The following is a 15,866-nucleotide window of genomic DNA, read 5'->3' on the forward strand; positions in this document are numbered from 1 at the left end:
GTATATTAGCACTTAAAATTTTTCTTTTAAATATTAGTTCTTTGCGATAGGAAACTAGTTCAAGTTACAGAAATCAATGAACCTTAACTATAAAATGAAACTATAGCTACGTGAGTAAATTTCTTCTCTGCATCTGGAGTGAGATAACTTCTGATGAATGAAGGAAAAACTTACAGTTCACTTAGGTTTTTTAAATTGTATGTCTCTAACGTAAAATAAAGTGAATGCTGAACATTTTTAATTCAATATCGTGTTGGCTCAAAAAAGAAAACCCATGGGTCCTACCCTCAAAAAGCTGAAAAATTTGACGGATAAACAAGATAAAGTTCAAAAATTATTAGAACAATTTAAAACCAGGCATGTGCATACTTTATGAACCTAAATATTGGCTAAATAATTGAGCCTAAATTGTGTGGTCCTTAAAATATGTGCCTTGGATAATCATTATTAATGGCACATGAAATGCATGAATTTCATCATTCTTTATATATTCACTTAGACGACTTGTAATTTGAGAGCTATGTACAAAACAATGCTGTATATTGATAAGAATCCAAGGTATAAATTTTGCCGTTAGAACTGGGCAGACAGGATTTAATAGGATTAAGCTTGGCTTTCAAAGTAAACTCTGAAAGGAACAAAGGAAATGCTCCTCATATTGTAACAAGCTCAGAAGCCACTGAGATGTCTTCATTTACCCAGCTTGTGCAGGACTCAGCTTCTGAAGATCTGAAAAATTCTATACTGAATGGCAATTGTTTTATTATTTATGAAAAAGGTCAGAACTAAGGTATGTTAATTTACAGATTAAGGATAACAGTTACCTAGACCCTCTTGCTATACCCAAGGACAAAACTAACAATAACCCACTCTTCAACCAAACAGGGTTTCTGAGAACTGCTAATCTGAAAGTTAGCTTTAAAAGGGGAGGGCGAGGGGGCTAACAACGCCCATCAACAATACATAAACTGTGATATATTCACACAATGGAATGTTACTTGGTAATAAGGAAGAGACTGTGAATACACTCACAACATAAATGTATCTCAAAAAATTGAAGAAAAATCAGACACAAAAGAGTACGTATTATATGATTTCATGTATATGAATTTCCAGAGCAAGCAACACTAATCTATGGTGACGGAAATCAGAACAGTAGTTACCCAGTGAGAGATTAACTGAAAAGGGGCATGAGGGAATTTTCCGGAGTAATGGAAAAGTTCTATACCTTTATTGGGGTTGTGGTTACCAAATCTCAAACTACATATTTAAAATCTGTGTGATTTTATTGAATGTAAATTATACTTTTTTTAAAAAGTACTATTTATCTACTGGATCTTAAAGTATAATCTACCACCGCAGAAAGCATCTAATGAATTTAACTATTATTAAAAACCAATGCAGGCCATTCAGAAAGCAAACATGAGCTTTAATTCACCGTGGGCATTTCTCTGACCACTCTCTACATTATAAACCTTCCACACGTCTTCACACAGATACATCCTTTATAAGACAGTTTTTCTACCAAGTACTGTGTACCACACCACCATTCCACTTAACCAGTTACGGGCGTATCATAAATATCATCAGCCACTGATTAAACAGAAATACAGAAGTTGATACAGATGTTAGAAAATTTAAATAAAAAAGTTTAAGAAAGGCTAAATACCATGAAAGTTTACATGTATTCTTTAATTCTAGATATCGCATCACAGTGACAACCAATTACAATAAAATCACAACTGCTTTTAGATGATAGTACATTCAGATTTCTAACATCCAATTATTTTCACTTCCACAATGATAACTCCACACTACATTTTCATTTCTACAGAGAGTAGACTGGTTTTTGGACTGCAGACCAAGTTTCTTGTGTAATAATAAGAATTACCACCTTGATCATGACCACACGAAACTAAATACTATATGGAGACAAGACTTTATTAAGTATATAATAAGATAGAACTCTTCCGTGATAGTGTTCAAAAGAAATTCAAACAGTAGCCTGAAAATGGGTTTTAATTGCTACTGCAGTCTATATATATTTCATTAAAAGATGAAGTCTCTGTCAAAACATTTAGAAATAAATATATAGTACAGCCTTCCCCCCTCCAAAATGCTGCCTGGAAGAAAAGTCCAAACTGACTTAAGGGGAAAAAAAAAAAGACCTCAGAAAACAAACATTCTATGATGTTCCAAGCTGCAATCTTCCTGAGTCTATTTTTCAACTGGAACAAGTTTTGCAGTCAGTTCTATATCACTTAAGCGTCCATAGTCCAAAGGGAGTCCTTGAACATCTAGTTCATATTCTACAGAAATCCAAAAAGACTTCTACAGACCCCTCAACTAAATTACTCAAGGGAAAGCTGATCACGGGTTATATTAAAATCTATGTGAATCTCAAACATAGTCATAACCCTTCTTTTAATGATGATAGAATAAATGATGAAAACATATGCACAGCTGTACACAGATCACCATTAAACACAAGAACAAAATGCCATTTGATGCATATCACATAAGCTCCCAAAAAGCCAATCGGTATATATTTATTTTCATGTACTTTGATACATCATTAGAAGTGACTGCATATAATTGCGGAGACTGCTGCAAACAACACTTGATGCTAAGTGTTCTACTAAATAAGCATCAGGCATGCACAATAGTTACCTTTTAAAATTTCTCATGTATATATCATATAACATTCCTAAGCTACAATATGTTTAAAGCATTTAGTAATTTTGAAATCAAATATTTTAATTGACCTATGTCTAAGTGGGGGAAAACCAAAAACTTCTTCCCCCATCTCAACACCAGTAACATTAAACCTTACTCCCTGAATTGATATTTAAAATTATTTTATATACGTCATCCTTAAAACTCCAAAAGTGATGAAAATTCTTATCATTACTAAATTAGAAGTATGATTTCCTGGCAGCAGTCTACCCACCACACACTTACAGCATGCGGAGCCTTTGGAGATTACATGATAAGAGTGATGTGCTGGTCGCTACAGATGACAGTAACTGAATATTATCAGTCTCTTCTTTTTATTCTGGATCTTTTTATTTCAAACTAAATAAAGCTTTTCATTAATACAAACTAAAAGAATTCTTTTTCCTTTTTTTTTTTTTAATTTTCTTTCTTTCTTTCTTTTTCCCCAAAGCCCCAGTAGATAGTTGTATGTCATAGTTGCTCATCCTTCTAGTTGATGTATGTGGGACGGGCCTCAGCATGGCCGGAGAAGTGGTGCCTCGGTGCGCGCCTGGGATCCGAACCCGGGCCGCCAGTAGCGGAGCGCGCGCACTTAACCGCTAAGCCACAGGGCCGGCCCATTTTTTCTTTTTTTAACATCATTGTAAGAGTAGATAAAACTAAAAACGTTTATTGTCTTCAAGCGAGTGACAAAATAGAAAATGTTTCCATTACATTAGGTACGCAGGGGTGGGGAAGGGAGGTTGCTTAGTTCTCTGTCATTTATGGCTTAAAGTACTGGATTTGAAAACCACTTCAGGTTAAATAAATTTATATGAATAATGCATAGATTGTATATCTAGGAAATCATGCAATAAATAAATGTTCTCAGGTACACTGGAATCTTAGTGACAAAAAGGGTCTGCAGGTGTGAACAGTAGCGTTTCTTCCCTTTTACCGAAAGAATACGTCCAGCATTTCGGCCCGTTCGAGATTCTATTTGCCAGGTCATTCTGATTTTCTCAGGTGGATAAAAGAAGCCAATGTCACAAGACATCTGCAACAAGGAGCTGACTTGCCTCAAGTGCAGGCGTCGCGAGATCCGAGCTAGGCAGGAGACTCCTGTGATCACACCACCCTGCTGCAAAGTCTATCTGGAGCACTTGACAAGCTAGAGTATCAAATGGGTAAATGCTCAGAATGACCCACTGGAAATGTTTACTGTATTAGTGCCTTTTAAAAATCTATCTGCCCTTTACATCTATTTCATTTGAGAATTGCCAGGGTAAGATCCACCCACTATTCCTGGTTTTGATAGGCCCCTACAACATGAGAATTGAACTGAACTACAATGATTGTAATGTCATCTCTGTACATCCGAGCAAGTTCTTCAGGAAGACTAAGCATTTTGGAGAGGCGCTCGTGATCAACAGCCCCAAACTCATTGTTGCCCACAGCGTGGCGAATGAGATGGGTTGCTGCATTCTGATCCTCAAATACCGAGGACATCTTGGCTCTCCTTTCTGTTAAAAGGCCATGCATCTGTCCCAAAGTCACCTTGTAGCCACCAACAGCTATCGGCTGTTGGTGATGCATGCCTGTTAGGTACTCACCCACAATCCTGACCACATCCTGCCTATGCATTGTCTCCCACAACCCATCAGTAGCCAACACCAGAAACTTATCCTGTGGCCTTAATCGGTGGTAAGTTACCTCTGGCTCAGCAGTGAGATAAGGAGGTGTGTAATAATTAGGAGGGATAAACTTGGTATATTCATTGTCATTCAACTGGTCTGGGCCAGATTCTATCACTCTCTTCTGAAGGTCAATGCTCCATTTGAACTTGACATCTCCAAAAGCCCTAAAAGGCATCAGCAAGCCAAGCAGCCGATCTTGTTTCACCACACTCTTGGCCTCATTCTTCGGGTGTTCCAATTTCAGCCGTTCCAGTTCTCTTTCATTCTGAGCATTGTGGTCGTTAGAGAGAGTGACTGCCGACCAAGAGCCGTCCTCTTCCTGCACACCCAGCATGGCTCTGCTATCACCGGTATTGGCCACATGAAGGTCAACACCATCCACATGGGCCACACAAGCAGTGGCCCCAGAAAATGCCACTCGAAGCACCAGGTAGTTGAGGAAAGAATTGGGATCGCCAACTTGAGCCTCCAAGGAAATGTCATTATCAAGCCTCTTGAAAGCATTAATTAAAGCCTCCTTAACATCAATATCAGGTGACTCCCCAGTGTTGAGGTCTATAAGCTCCTGCCAGTAAGTCCTCAGGCTGTTAAAATACAATTTGGACGCCTCCTTACTGAAGTAATCATTGGGGTGCTTGTGCCACTGGAGAATGGGTAGCAGTGCCCGACCACTCTCCACTGCATTTTCAATCTCTAGCAAAGTCTCATGGGGTAACAAAGAGACAGCAATATAATAAAAGAGCCTTTCACTGACTGCCTGGGAACAAGCACAGCCTGCATGGCCGTCAAAAACCCCCAAAAGCATCCCTCTGGTCTGCAAGCAGGTTGCCGCACTTCTCCGGTCCTCGATGGGTGCATTTGCAGGCAGCTGATTGCTGTCAAATCCAAGGACAGAACTGACATTTTTGCCATCAAATTCTGGCACTTTGAAACTATATTCATTAGCTTTCAGGATGCTGTTGACTTGAGGAGGAGTGAGGTAAAATTTCTGCGGTGTGGAAGCATATCTCCTTCCTTGGCTGTACTGCCACCAGTTCTCCTTTGGCCGGCAAAAGGTAGCATATGCAGGGTGGGGTGTGTATCTCAGGCGACTCTGAGGAAGGTAAGGAGATGAACAGCAGAGATGTTTATGGTGGCAGTAACATGCAGTGCCATAGATTCTGCTCAGTTCACAGTTACGGATCAGAGGAAAAAGCAGTTGAGTTGGTGCTGGCATCGCATCAGAGATGAGTGGCAGGCCAGAACTTCTGACTGGGATTCCTGGACAGCAAAATCACACAGACACACACAAAAGAAAAGAGTTACATTTCAGACTACTTCATCTATCTTTCCTTTTATAACAAATAGTTAGCAGGTGAATCTACATGCTAAAATAAACCCAGTGCTGGGAGGCAGTATATTTTATCCAGCTATGATGTGCTATTTCTACAGGGTAGATTCTGCTAGGCACAGCTCCCAATCATTTATGAAGCCAGGACTGAACTGTAATCTGGTTCTACTCTTCTCTTTTCTTCACAGCGCTGTGTGCAGCACCGAGTGTGCAGAATGTACAACAGACTTGGCTGGGGAAGCTGAGGAGACGATGGTTATATAATGCGATGCAGTGGCAGTCTACCTGGCCAATCACCCTTCTCCCTCTCTGTCCTTAACAACGGCCTTAGATTTCCTATCGCACAGGGATTTCTCCCATTTACAAAGACCCTGTTTCTAGCAATTTTTAGCATCTGATTACACATGGCCATCACCAAAAAAGTGTTAGGATACATCCCCAACATATGCATATTCATGAACTATTTTGTAAGTTATACACATACGCTACTGTATTAATATAATGTTCATTATAATTTATACAGAAAAAACTTTACATAATGAATAAAAATAGAAATTTCAATATTCCCTTCCTGCACCCAAGTGGATAGTCTTGCAAACAATGCTTCTCTAGACCACTGTGCCAATCTGGCAAGCTTAGGGACACAGGTCTGTCACCAACTTGCCAAATGATCCTGGAAAAGCTGGCTTAACTCTTGGGGCCTCACTTCTCTAAGCTGCAAGTAAACACATGGGAGCAGATGCTGTCTAAGGCCGCCTCTAGGACTCCACATCTTCGTGAAAAGTGTCTGTTGAAGGGAGGCTTTGAAATACAAATGCAGGTTTCATTTATTCATTGTTTAATTTTACTGTATCCTTCATGACAAAAATGTTTAAGTATTTTAGTAGCTCTAAAACTTTGTTAGTAACATAAATGGTCTCAGTTCTAGAATTTAATTTACTTGCTAGCATTTTCCTCTGTTTACCAGCCATATGGGGAAGATATAGAAATATTACTTACATCTATTATGAATCCCAAGTAGAATTCACCCCTAGGAAAATATTTTCTCTTACATTAAAAAAAGAGGGGGGGGTATCTATTTGCCCTCGGAAAGCAATAAAAAGTGAAAATAATAGTCTAATAGTCTAAGGTTTGGATAAATAAGTACAACATTATAATAGTGAATAAGAAAATCATATCACTGACTATATGACACTGAACATATTTTACTGGGCATTTATCTAGAAAATTTAACGAATGTGTATTATTAATCCAGATAATTTATGCAAGAAAAAAAATCCCTCTTCTTCCTCAATAACATATATTTCCCCTGAATTCTTGAGGTATTGCCTCAAAGTATTCATTTGGCCTATAAAGAAATAGGTTTTAGAAATACTTTAAATAAGGAACAAATGCAATAAACAAAAAGGAATAAGGAAAATAAAACCACTTGAGTCTTAATATGAACTATTCCGTCCTAAGGTTGAACCCATTACGAAAAAAAAATTACAAATATCGAGAGTGTCAGCTATACATTACATTATTTTCATGTACCCTCTTTTGAAGAGTAATTTGAGAAGTGGTAAGTGGGATGTAAGAGAACAGAGAAAACCAAACACTGAAGGGATTCCTGTTTGCTTCTGTAATAAGCACTACTTAAACCAGTCATATAGAGCCCCTGTTGCAAGTGATAGCAAGTACCATTATTTTAACTGCACTATTTAAGAAGGGATTTGTTTACATAACTGAAGATAAGATTAGGCAATAGAAGGTAAGGATTAGAATTTTGGAAGTAAGATCAACAACTAAATAACTATTAATGAAAAACAGAAATTCCAGAAGAACAGGAATCTATCAAGGCTAACCACTTAAATAACAGCACTTCAAACTGAATACCCGAAAGTCATCCAAAGGTTAAGTGTACATGACTGAGCCAGGAGATGGGCTCATATGCTGGGCCACATGACACTGGCTTCCAGACATAAACCAAATCTCTGTGAGGTTTGCATGCAGAAAGCACATTAACTCATTTCATGCTTTGTATCAAGATTTTCTATTATTAAAAATGTAAATAGATGCCAATGTTAATGAAAAGAAATTTTCTCCATAACTTTATACAAGTTTGCATTTGTGCTTATATTAAAATTCAAGCACCTTAGGAAAAAATAATGTGTGTTTCTGTATGGAATGCAGATTGAATCAAAGTACTACGTGTGTGTGTGTGTGTGTGTGTGTGTTGTGGGGGATTTAATAGCCGCATAACAGGGTTTGGTTATATGACGTCTAATCAAGAACTAAGTCCAGGAAACCTGTGCTTTCCTTAAATTCCTTTGTTTTGACAGTTTTTCTAGTTAACTGCAAAATGAATGAAATATTGTGGCCAAAAAACTAATGATTCATGCAGCAGATGCTCTGAATAATACATCAATTCAAACAGCAAGCACTCAAATAATACACTACCTTCTTCCTTCAAGGCGAAAGTTCCCAAGATTAAAAACAAAAAAGCCGAGAGTGAATTTTATCAACTGTTATCTTTCAGTTACTTAGGAGTTTAGCATATGGACTGAGATTGTATCCTAATCCCCCAACTCCCAACATGCCTTCAAAAGACAAATTCTTAGGGAAGTTGGAATTCAGGAAAACCCTGCTCCGTGATTCAAGAGCATTCCATCACCACAGTACAACTGATAGATTCTCCCCAACAGACCAGATACCCTTAGAAGTCAAATGCTTTCATAAATCACGAGCATTCAAAAACTCTGAGTATCTTTCTGAATGTCCTGTAATTTAATGACAACAAAAGCCCACGAGATCAAAACTTTTACTGATAAACTTGCTAAATTAATGAAGCACAAGGCTCTTGATCAGGCAATAAGAACAGCGACACAGTACAGTTGTAAATTGGAGCAGTGTAAAATTTTCAAGTTATTTCTATTCACATTTTCACTGAAAAGTTCCTATCCCATGGTGCAGACTCAGCCACATTATATGCAGCATCTTAGTCGGATTTGGCCGATTTTAGCAGATTTGGCCGATTTTGCCAATGACTAATAGGAAAGATGCGCTGCAACCAGAAACAGGGGAGAGACCCATCCATTCTTACTAATGTGCTCGGCAGAGCCTGTGCCAAGAAATGATTCCACTTCATCAGTAAACCCACGGAGCAAATTAATTAGAAAATTCTGTTACTGCACTGACTCTGGAGCTCTTTAGCTTTGCAAAGCTTTTGGTGTAAATGAAAATAATGCTATACTAATCGTTAAATGTGCCGGAACCTCAGTGTACCTAATTTGATTGCACTAAACACCATGCATAAAGACTCTTCGTGATTTTTTACCGTTTTCTGGAAATGCCTAGCCATTTCACAGCTCCCGTTATCTTTCCACGAATGAAGAAACAGGTTTCCTTCGGAAGACACGAAGCCCCAAGCCAGTATTTGTTTGATTAGTTTCCTTTGTCCCTATCTGAGAACCGCACTCACTAAGGCATCAAAGCTATCCCGGTCCAGGACGCCTTTGTCCCCTTTTTCTACCTACCTCACCCCTTAATTCCACGGCGACCCACCTAAAACCATCCACACACAAAATCAGTCACCATCCTTCCTGGGTACCCAACGCAGGTAGTTAACTGAATACCTACCAATTCGTCTGGGCCCGGGACACACACACATTCTCCTGTCATCACAACACGGAGCCGACAACATCCACAGCCCGCGCGGGCAGCAGCAGCGACAGCAGCACCGGCCCATTGAAAGCAAAGCAGAGATGCTCATTAGAAGAGGCGGCGGCGGGGGAGGCGGGAGCAGAGGAGGGGCGAGGTCTCGCTCCAGCCCAGTGAATGGGGCTGGGAGGGGGGAAGAGGATGGAGGAGGGAGAAAGGGGTGGGGAGAAGAAGGAAACCAAACCACCCCACCCCGCGGGAGAGGCAGAGTCACAGCCCGAGGCGGCGAGGGCCCACACGCGAGCAGAGACGCGCCCCGGGAGCGGCCCCTCCATCCAGCCCAGGCACGCAGCCCACCTGAGCGCGGCATCCTCCGCTCGCGGCCCGCCCCGCCCGGCCCCACGCGGCGCCGCCTTCCCTCCAGAAGACCAGGGGTCCGCCCGCGGCCGTCCCTGTCCGCAGGGTCACCCCTGACCCCGCGGTGTGTAAGGGGGGACCCTCAGGCAGAGACGCCGCGCCGCCTCTCCCCGGAGTCCCCCTCCCGCGGGTCCCCACAGCGCTCCCGGCGCTGACAGCGGGCCCGCCCCCCGCCCCGCGGCTGCTCCCCCGGGGCCGCCACACCCTCCCGCAGCCCCGACGCCCCCGCGCACCCGGCGCTCCGGGGCTCGTCCCTCCCCCGCCCCGGCCCGCCCTCCGCACGCCCGCGCCGCCGCTCCCCACGCGCCCCGGGCGCCGTCCGCACAACTTCGGGCGGGTGGAGGAGGATTCCGGACGGGCGGCTCGGGGCCAGGAGTACGGAATACGAACCGGGCACGGCAGGGGAGGAGCCGCTCCTTCTCGACGACGAGGCGGCTGCACTCCGCGGTGCTCCTTCCACGCAGCCGGGTGCAACTGCCTTGAGCGCGGCCCCTCGACCCCGGCCGGCCCACTCCGCGCTGCTGCCCCGCCGGGCCGCCACCCTGCCCCGCCCGAACGTTCGGGCTGGAGAGCTTCCCGCCCCCCGATTGGCTGCGCACTGGCGAGTGGGCGGGGACGAGGAGAGCGGCCCGCGGCCGGGGGCGGGGGCGGAAGAACAGCGCGCTCCCCGCCAGCTTTGTGACGTCATGGGGGTCAGACAATCCCTTCCATTCGGCGCGCGCGGCCCATTGGCTCCGCGGGCGCGCCTCACGTGACCGCGCCCGTCGCCGGGTGGAAGGTGGGGTGAGCGGCGTTTGGGAGCCGGGGGAGGCGGGCCCGGGCGGAGGTGACGGCGTTGGCGGCGGTCCACGAGGGAGGAATCGCCTGGGTCAGCCCCAGCATCCCCACGGGTGCGGGGCCCCGGGCACCGACCACGCCCGCTGGCCGGCTTCCGCGAATCCTGGCACCGCGGCGGGGGAGTGGCCGTGCGCACAGGCGACCTGGCGGCCGAGCCTCCCCCGCGCGTCTCCGGATGGCCGGGCTTCGCAGGATAGGCTGCGGGGGCGGCTCCCAGCCCAGCGGGAAACTAACTGCGCTGCGTTTCGCCCCGGCCTGGAATATAAGGCGTGGCAGCCCGAGAGTGCCCGCAGCCTCTTTCATTTGATGCTTTGCGGACTTGAGGAGCGTTAACTCTGTTGTTAGCATTTTCTGGACACCTCTCAGGTCCCGAGGAGAGGGGCTGGTGTAAACAGCAGCAAGAGGAAGTTGTGATGAAGGAATTCTTTTCCCTGTAGAGAAGGTGTGTGCTCACGTTCTCTGAAGGGCTTTGAACTCACTATTGTCGCGTTTGCCCTGAATGGTTACAAGGAAAAAGGTAGAATGCAGCCTGCAGAAGTGGAAGGAGCACTGGACTTGGAGTCTGAGGACTTGCGTCCAAGTCATTTCCGCTCCATGAGACTCAGTTTCCGCCTTAGTGAGATGAGGTTAGGCTTGGGGTGGCGTTGCCATTATGTTGTTAGAAGACATCCCGAGGGCTTCTTCACTTGCCTCCATCCACACTTATCCCCTCTGTGTGGGAACTGAGTCGTAAAGGCTGAGACTTCTGAAAGCTTCCTCGAAGAGGTTATCAGGTAGATCATTGCACTTACCCTGCCTAGTGTCAAACAGTGAGTTTACTCTGATTTGTTAAGCATATCTGCTTACTAGCCAATAAAGTTCACAGAGTGATGTGGGCTGGATATAAAAAGTGTTATGTTAACAGTATTGTGGAATTTTATTTTTATTAATCTTGCATTATCTGATTTTTATGTAATAAAGGAAAAACTTAATAGACACAAAAGTGCCAGGAACTGGTTCTTCATAACTCCAGGGTCTTCCAGCCTCCTCCTCTGTTCTCTAAATTAGAGGAGAGCCTTTTTTTCCAGCCCCAGGCTGCCCCTGGAGCTTGTGGCTACTCTATGTGGCCTTCATCCCAGTTTACGCAGGTCCGTCTGCCTCACTTCAGCCCCTTCTTTTTACTTCCTAAATGAGCTTCGCATAAATTTGTGAGTGTTCATTGTCCTTTTTCCCCTTGAGTATCTGGTTTATGTATCTCGTTTTCTCTTGTCTCATAGAGGCAGGATAGGATGGTATGCCATAGTGAGGAATAGCGTAGCTGGAGCTAGACTGCCTGGGTTCCAGTCTCAGTTCTGCAGCTTGCTGTATGGTCTTGGGCAGCCTCTTCCTGGCTCAGTTCTGTCGTATGTAAGATAGGAATAAAAACAGTTGTAATTCACAGGGTAGTATTAAGTGAGTTGATATATATCCTGCTAAGAATGTACATAGCAGGTAGTAAGGGCTATATGTGTATTAGCTATTATTAACATTATAAATGTATTTCCAGGTCAGTTTGTCTTATTTAGATTTAGGATTCCTAGAAAGTAGGAGAGCCAGACCCCCAAGTGCAATATGTTCCAGTTAGATACTAATAAGTTTTAGTAGGCTGGAGAGTCTTAGAACCTTCGGATATCAGTTTAATTTACATGAGGAGTGTCACTACCTCTTAGCCCCTACTTTGCAGACATGGAGACCAGTTAACTGAAGCTAAGAGTGGATTTTCACAAGTTTCTGCCTGAGGACTCAGAAATGAAGTTTATACTAGGCTTGGGTGTTGTCTATAAACTTTTTCCTAATGATTGTGAAAATAGAGTAATGAGACTCCAGAAATGTATACATTCGTATCAATGATCTCTTCAAAGTTGTCACCTTGGTAGCATGTACCTTATGCCACACCAACATTGCCATTATTCAGAGCACTTTTAAAATTACCTTTTCAAATTGTTTTTGGATCTGCACAGGACACTCCAACTTGTTTTACTATAACCAGCACCTTGGTTTTTATACCAAAATAGCATTGATTCTCCCATATTATTATTCTTAGTTCTGAATGACCTGGCTATTTCTGAAAATAACACCCACTCTTAAAAAATTGGTATTTGCCACCACTAAATATAGTCACAAGAATTTGTCAGGAGTATTGAAAGCAATGCCAAGGTATTTCTGGCATCAGAATAAAGGCTCCCCAAAGTACTAGCTGTGAAATAAACTCATTTAGAGGTGTAAGTTTTGTTTTCTAGCTGCAAAGTTGTATGATTCAGTGATATGTATATTATAAACAAAGTCATAGTCCTTCTGCAGAGGAACCAACTGCTTGTACCCCTGGGGGAGATTCTTTAGTATCTCAACCTTGTCTCCCCTCCCAGCCTGGCTTTCTTCCTGTCTCTAGATAGAGCTCCATTTGGCCACTCAATAGGCTTGCTTCAAAGTGCTGTTTGTTATTACATGACCATATGGCCAGGGCAGGGGCAGGTCCTTGGGTTTGCTGCTCTGATTCCACCGACTGCCAGAACACCTGTTGACACTTCAACATTGGAAGATGTAGAAAAGTAGCCCTGAGACAACCCAGGATTGTTGTAGAGAGGGGATGGCCAGGAGAGAGGAAGGGTTTTCAAAAATAGTATGGTACAAAAAAAGTGCTATGCAAAAATACGTATTTTGTCTACATGTATGATTTCTGTGATACCAAAAATGCCAAGACACTTCCCTTCACACTTAGTCATTTTCTTGCCCTAGAATAAACCTGGAAATGAGCAAGTGCTTCATCAGATTGGCCTGGTATTCTTGTGGGTAGATGATAAAACCTTAAGGGTATTGGAGGTTAGCTGTTGGAACACAGAAATAGTCCAGCAGAGTCTCAGAGCCAGCCAGGAAGCTTAGAATAGACCTGCATGTGGCCTGAGGTGCTGTTGGCCCGAAGGTTAGTGCCTCACCATGGCTTTTGCCACATTCAGCAATCACAGGGAAGAGAGACTGGCTCACTACACTCCTCTTTAGCTCCTACAGCTTCCCTACAGGTCTTGGATAAGAAATCAGCAAGTAATTACTAAGTACCTAAGCAATAGGCACCTGTTTTATTACCATCCCAGGGTTGAGCGTTGCTTCTTTGAAATTAAGTTATTTGGAGTTATGCACTGAGATTGACGAATCATCTATAAGAAAGAAACAAAACATGTAATGGGGCTCATCTCTTGTGGGCCAGAGGTGGTTATAGTTGCTTTCACATTTGTCTCATTTAATATTTTAAAAGTAGTCTGTTCTCATCAGAATTTATGAGGCAATAGTGGATTTGAGAGGAGAAAAATAAAGCTTTATTCTCTTCAAAATTAGAGACAAAGGTCTCCTGGCTAGTAGGCAGGAAGTTTCTGTGCATTAATTTAATGTGATGAAGAATACGGAAAGTAGGTATCTGGAGTTGCTTAATTAGAGGTTCAAGGGCGTTTAGTAGAAGACTGTAGGTCTGTGAACCTGAGACTGCACATATTTTAAAAATCCCTATTAGTAGGGATATCTTCGGATACTAATGGTGACATGCATGGGGGGGGGGTCAGTATTATTGTCTAGCCATCAGACAATCTGGCAAGATTAGTTTTTCATTCAGTGTGATTCTGTAGGTGGATTTCCCAGAATAGAGAGGGTAAAGGGTGAAGGAAGGGCTTCAGGGGAACTGAGACGTTGGAGTGGATCTAGAGCTCTTTTCACAATAGGTGCCAGGTCATGAGTGCCTCTGGAGCAGATCAGGCTGATCTGCAGACTTCAGCAGAAGCTCCCACGCTCTGAACTTAAAAACAGTAGCTGCTGATTTGCACACGTCTTTTTTTTTTTTTTTTTTAATTTTTTGTTTATTGCAGTAACATTGGTTTATAACATTGTATAAATTTTAGGTATACATCATTATACTTCTATTTCTGCATAAATTACATCATGTTCACCACCCAAATACTAAATACAACCCATCACCACACACCTGTGCCGAATTATCCCTTTCGCCCTCCCCCCTCCCCCCTTCCCCTCTGTTAACCACCAATCCAATCTCTGTCTCTATGTGTTTGTTTATTGTTGTTGTTATCTACTACTTAATGAAGGAAATCATACGGTATTTGACCTCCTCCCTCTGACTTATTTCACTTTGCATAAAACCCTCAATGTTCATCCATGTTGTCACAAATGGCTGGATTTCATCGTTTCTTATGGCTGAGTAGTATTCCATTGTGTATATATACCACATCTTCTGTATCCATTTGTCTCTTCATGGGCACTTAGGTTGCTTCCAAGTCTTGGCTATTGTGAATAACGTTGCAATGAACACAGGGGTGCATGTATCTTTACGCACTGGTGTTTTCAAGTTCTTTGGATAAATACCCAGCAGTGGGATAGCTGGATCATGTGGTAGTTCTATCCTTGATTTTTTGAGGAATCTCCATACTGTTTTCCATAGTGGCTGCACCAGTTTGCACTCCCACCAGCAGTGTATGAGAGTTCCCTTCTCTCCACATCCTCTCCAACACGTTGTTTCCTGTCTTGTTAATTATAGCCATTCTGATGGGCGTGAGGTGATATCTCATTGTGGTTTTGATTTGCATTTCCCTGATAGTTAATGATTTTGAACATCTTTTCATGTGCCTGTTGGCCATCTGTATATCTTCTTTGGAGAAATGTCTGCACACGTCTTAAAAGCTGTAATTTTTTGCTTACCTGTGCACCTTAATTACTGGAGTATAAGCTTCTCAAGGGCAGGGTCCGTGCCTCTTTTATGCACCAATATAAAGCCATGGCTTGGCATATCATGAGAACCAACAGGACTGGTCTGGAGGTGGCTGGTGCTGAGGGGCGGCAGGATCTCTCTTGATTTGGCTTTTCCACGACAGCAACCTAAGAGAGAGGTTCTGCCGGGTTGAAGCTACTTCCTTCTGCCACTTATGTGAGACCTCTTACAGGCAGGTCCGCATGTCCAGGGCTTGGAGACATGGAAGCTGAGGGACAGAAAGGCTAGGTGACTGCTCACAGGTGGCAGAGCCAGAATTCAAAGTTGTCAGCTGGCTCCCAGGCTCAGCTAGGTGCTCAGTGTAGAGCCCTGCACAAAGTAAGTACTTAATAAATACGAGTTTATAGTTGTTGTTGGAATTATAGTACCATCTGTACCCTGTCTCAATCAGAAAACCTCTATACAAATTAAAGCTCATAAGTGAGTAATAAAACTGGGAAATGAATCAAAAAAGAAAAGAACTAGCAAG

General features: G+C 43.2%; 1 protein-coding gene across 3 annotated transcripts; it reads right to left on the reverse strand.

The window, feature by feature from the left end:
- Nucleotides 1-1,408: 1,408 nt before the first annotated feature.
- Nucleotides 1,409-10,318, reverse strand: PDP1 (pyruvate dehydrogenase phosphatase catalytic subunit 1). 3 transcript variants are annotated; one of them, XM_087447652.1, is made up of 3 exons: nucleotides 10,168-10,299; nucleotides 9,340-9,374; nucleotides 1,409-5,651 (listed from the first exon to the last, which is right to left on the reverse strand). In XM_087447652.1, exons 2-3 carry the CDS (start codon nucleotides 9,368-9,370, stop codon nucleotides 3,994-3,996), a joined length of 1,689 nt encoding a protein of 562 aa, XP_087303778.1. In that variant the 5' UTR covers nucleotides 9,371-9,374; nucleotides 10,168-10,299; the 3' UTR covers nucleotides 1,409-3,993. The 3 variants fall into 3 exon arrangements, with proteins under 3 accessions (XP_087303778.1, XP_087303779.1, XP_014643545.1); XM_087447653.1 differs by lacking the exon at nucleotides 10,168-10,299 and adding an exon at nucleotides 9,613-9,710; XM_014788059.2 differs by lacking the exon at nucleotides 9,340-9,374 and having other exon boundaries at nucleotides 10,168-10,318.
- Nucleotides 10,319-15,866: the final 5,548 nt, after the last annotated feature.

Source organism: Ceratotherium simum, chromosome 23, assembly GCF_057802395.1.
Source record: "Ceratotherium simum simum isolate JZ-2026a chromosome 23, ASM5780239v1, whole genome shotgun sequence".
NCBI classification, from domain to species: Eukaryota; Metazoa; Chordata; class Mammalia; order Perissodactyla; family Rhinocerotidae; genus Ceratotherium; species Ceratotherium simum.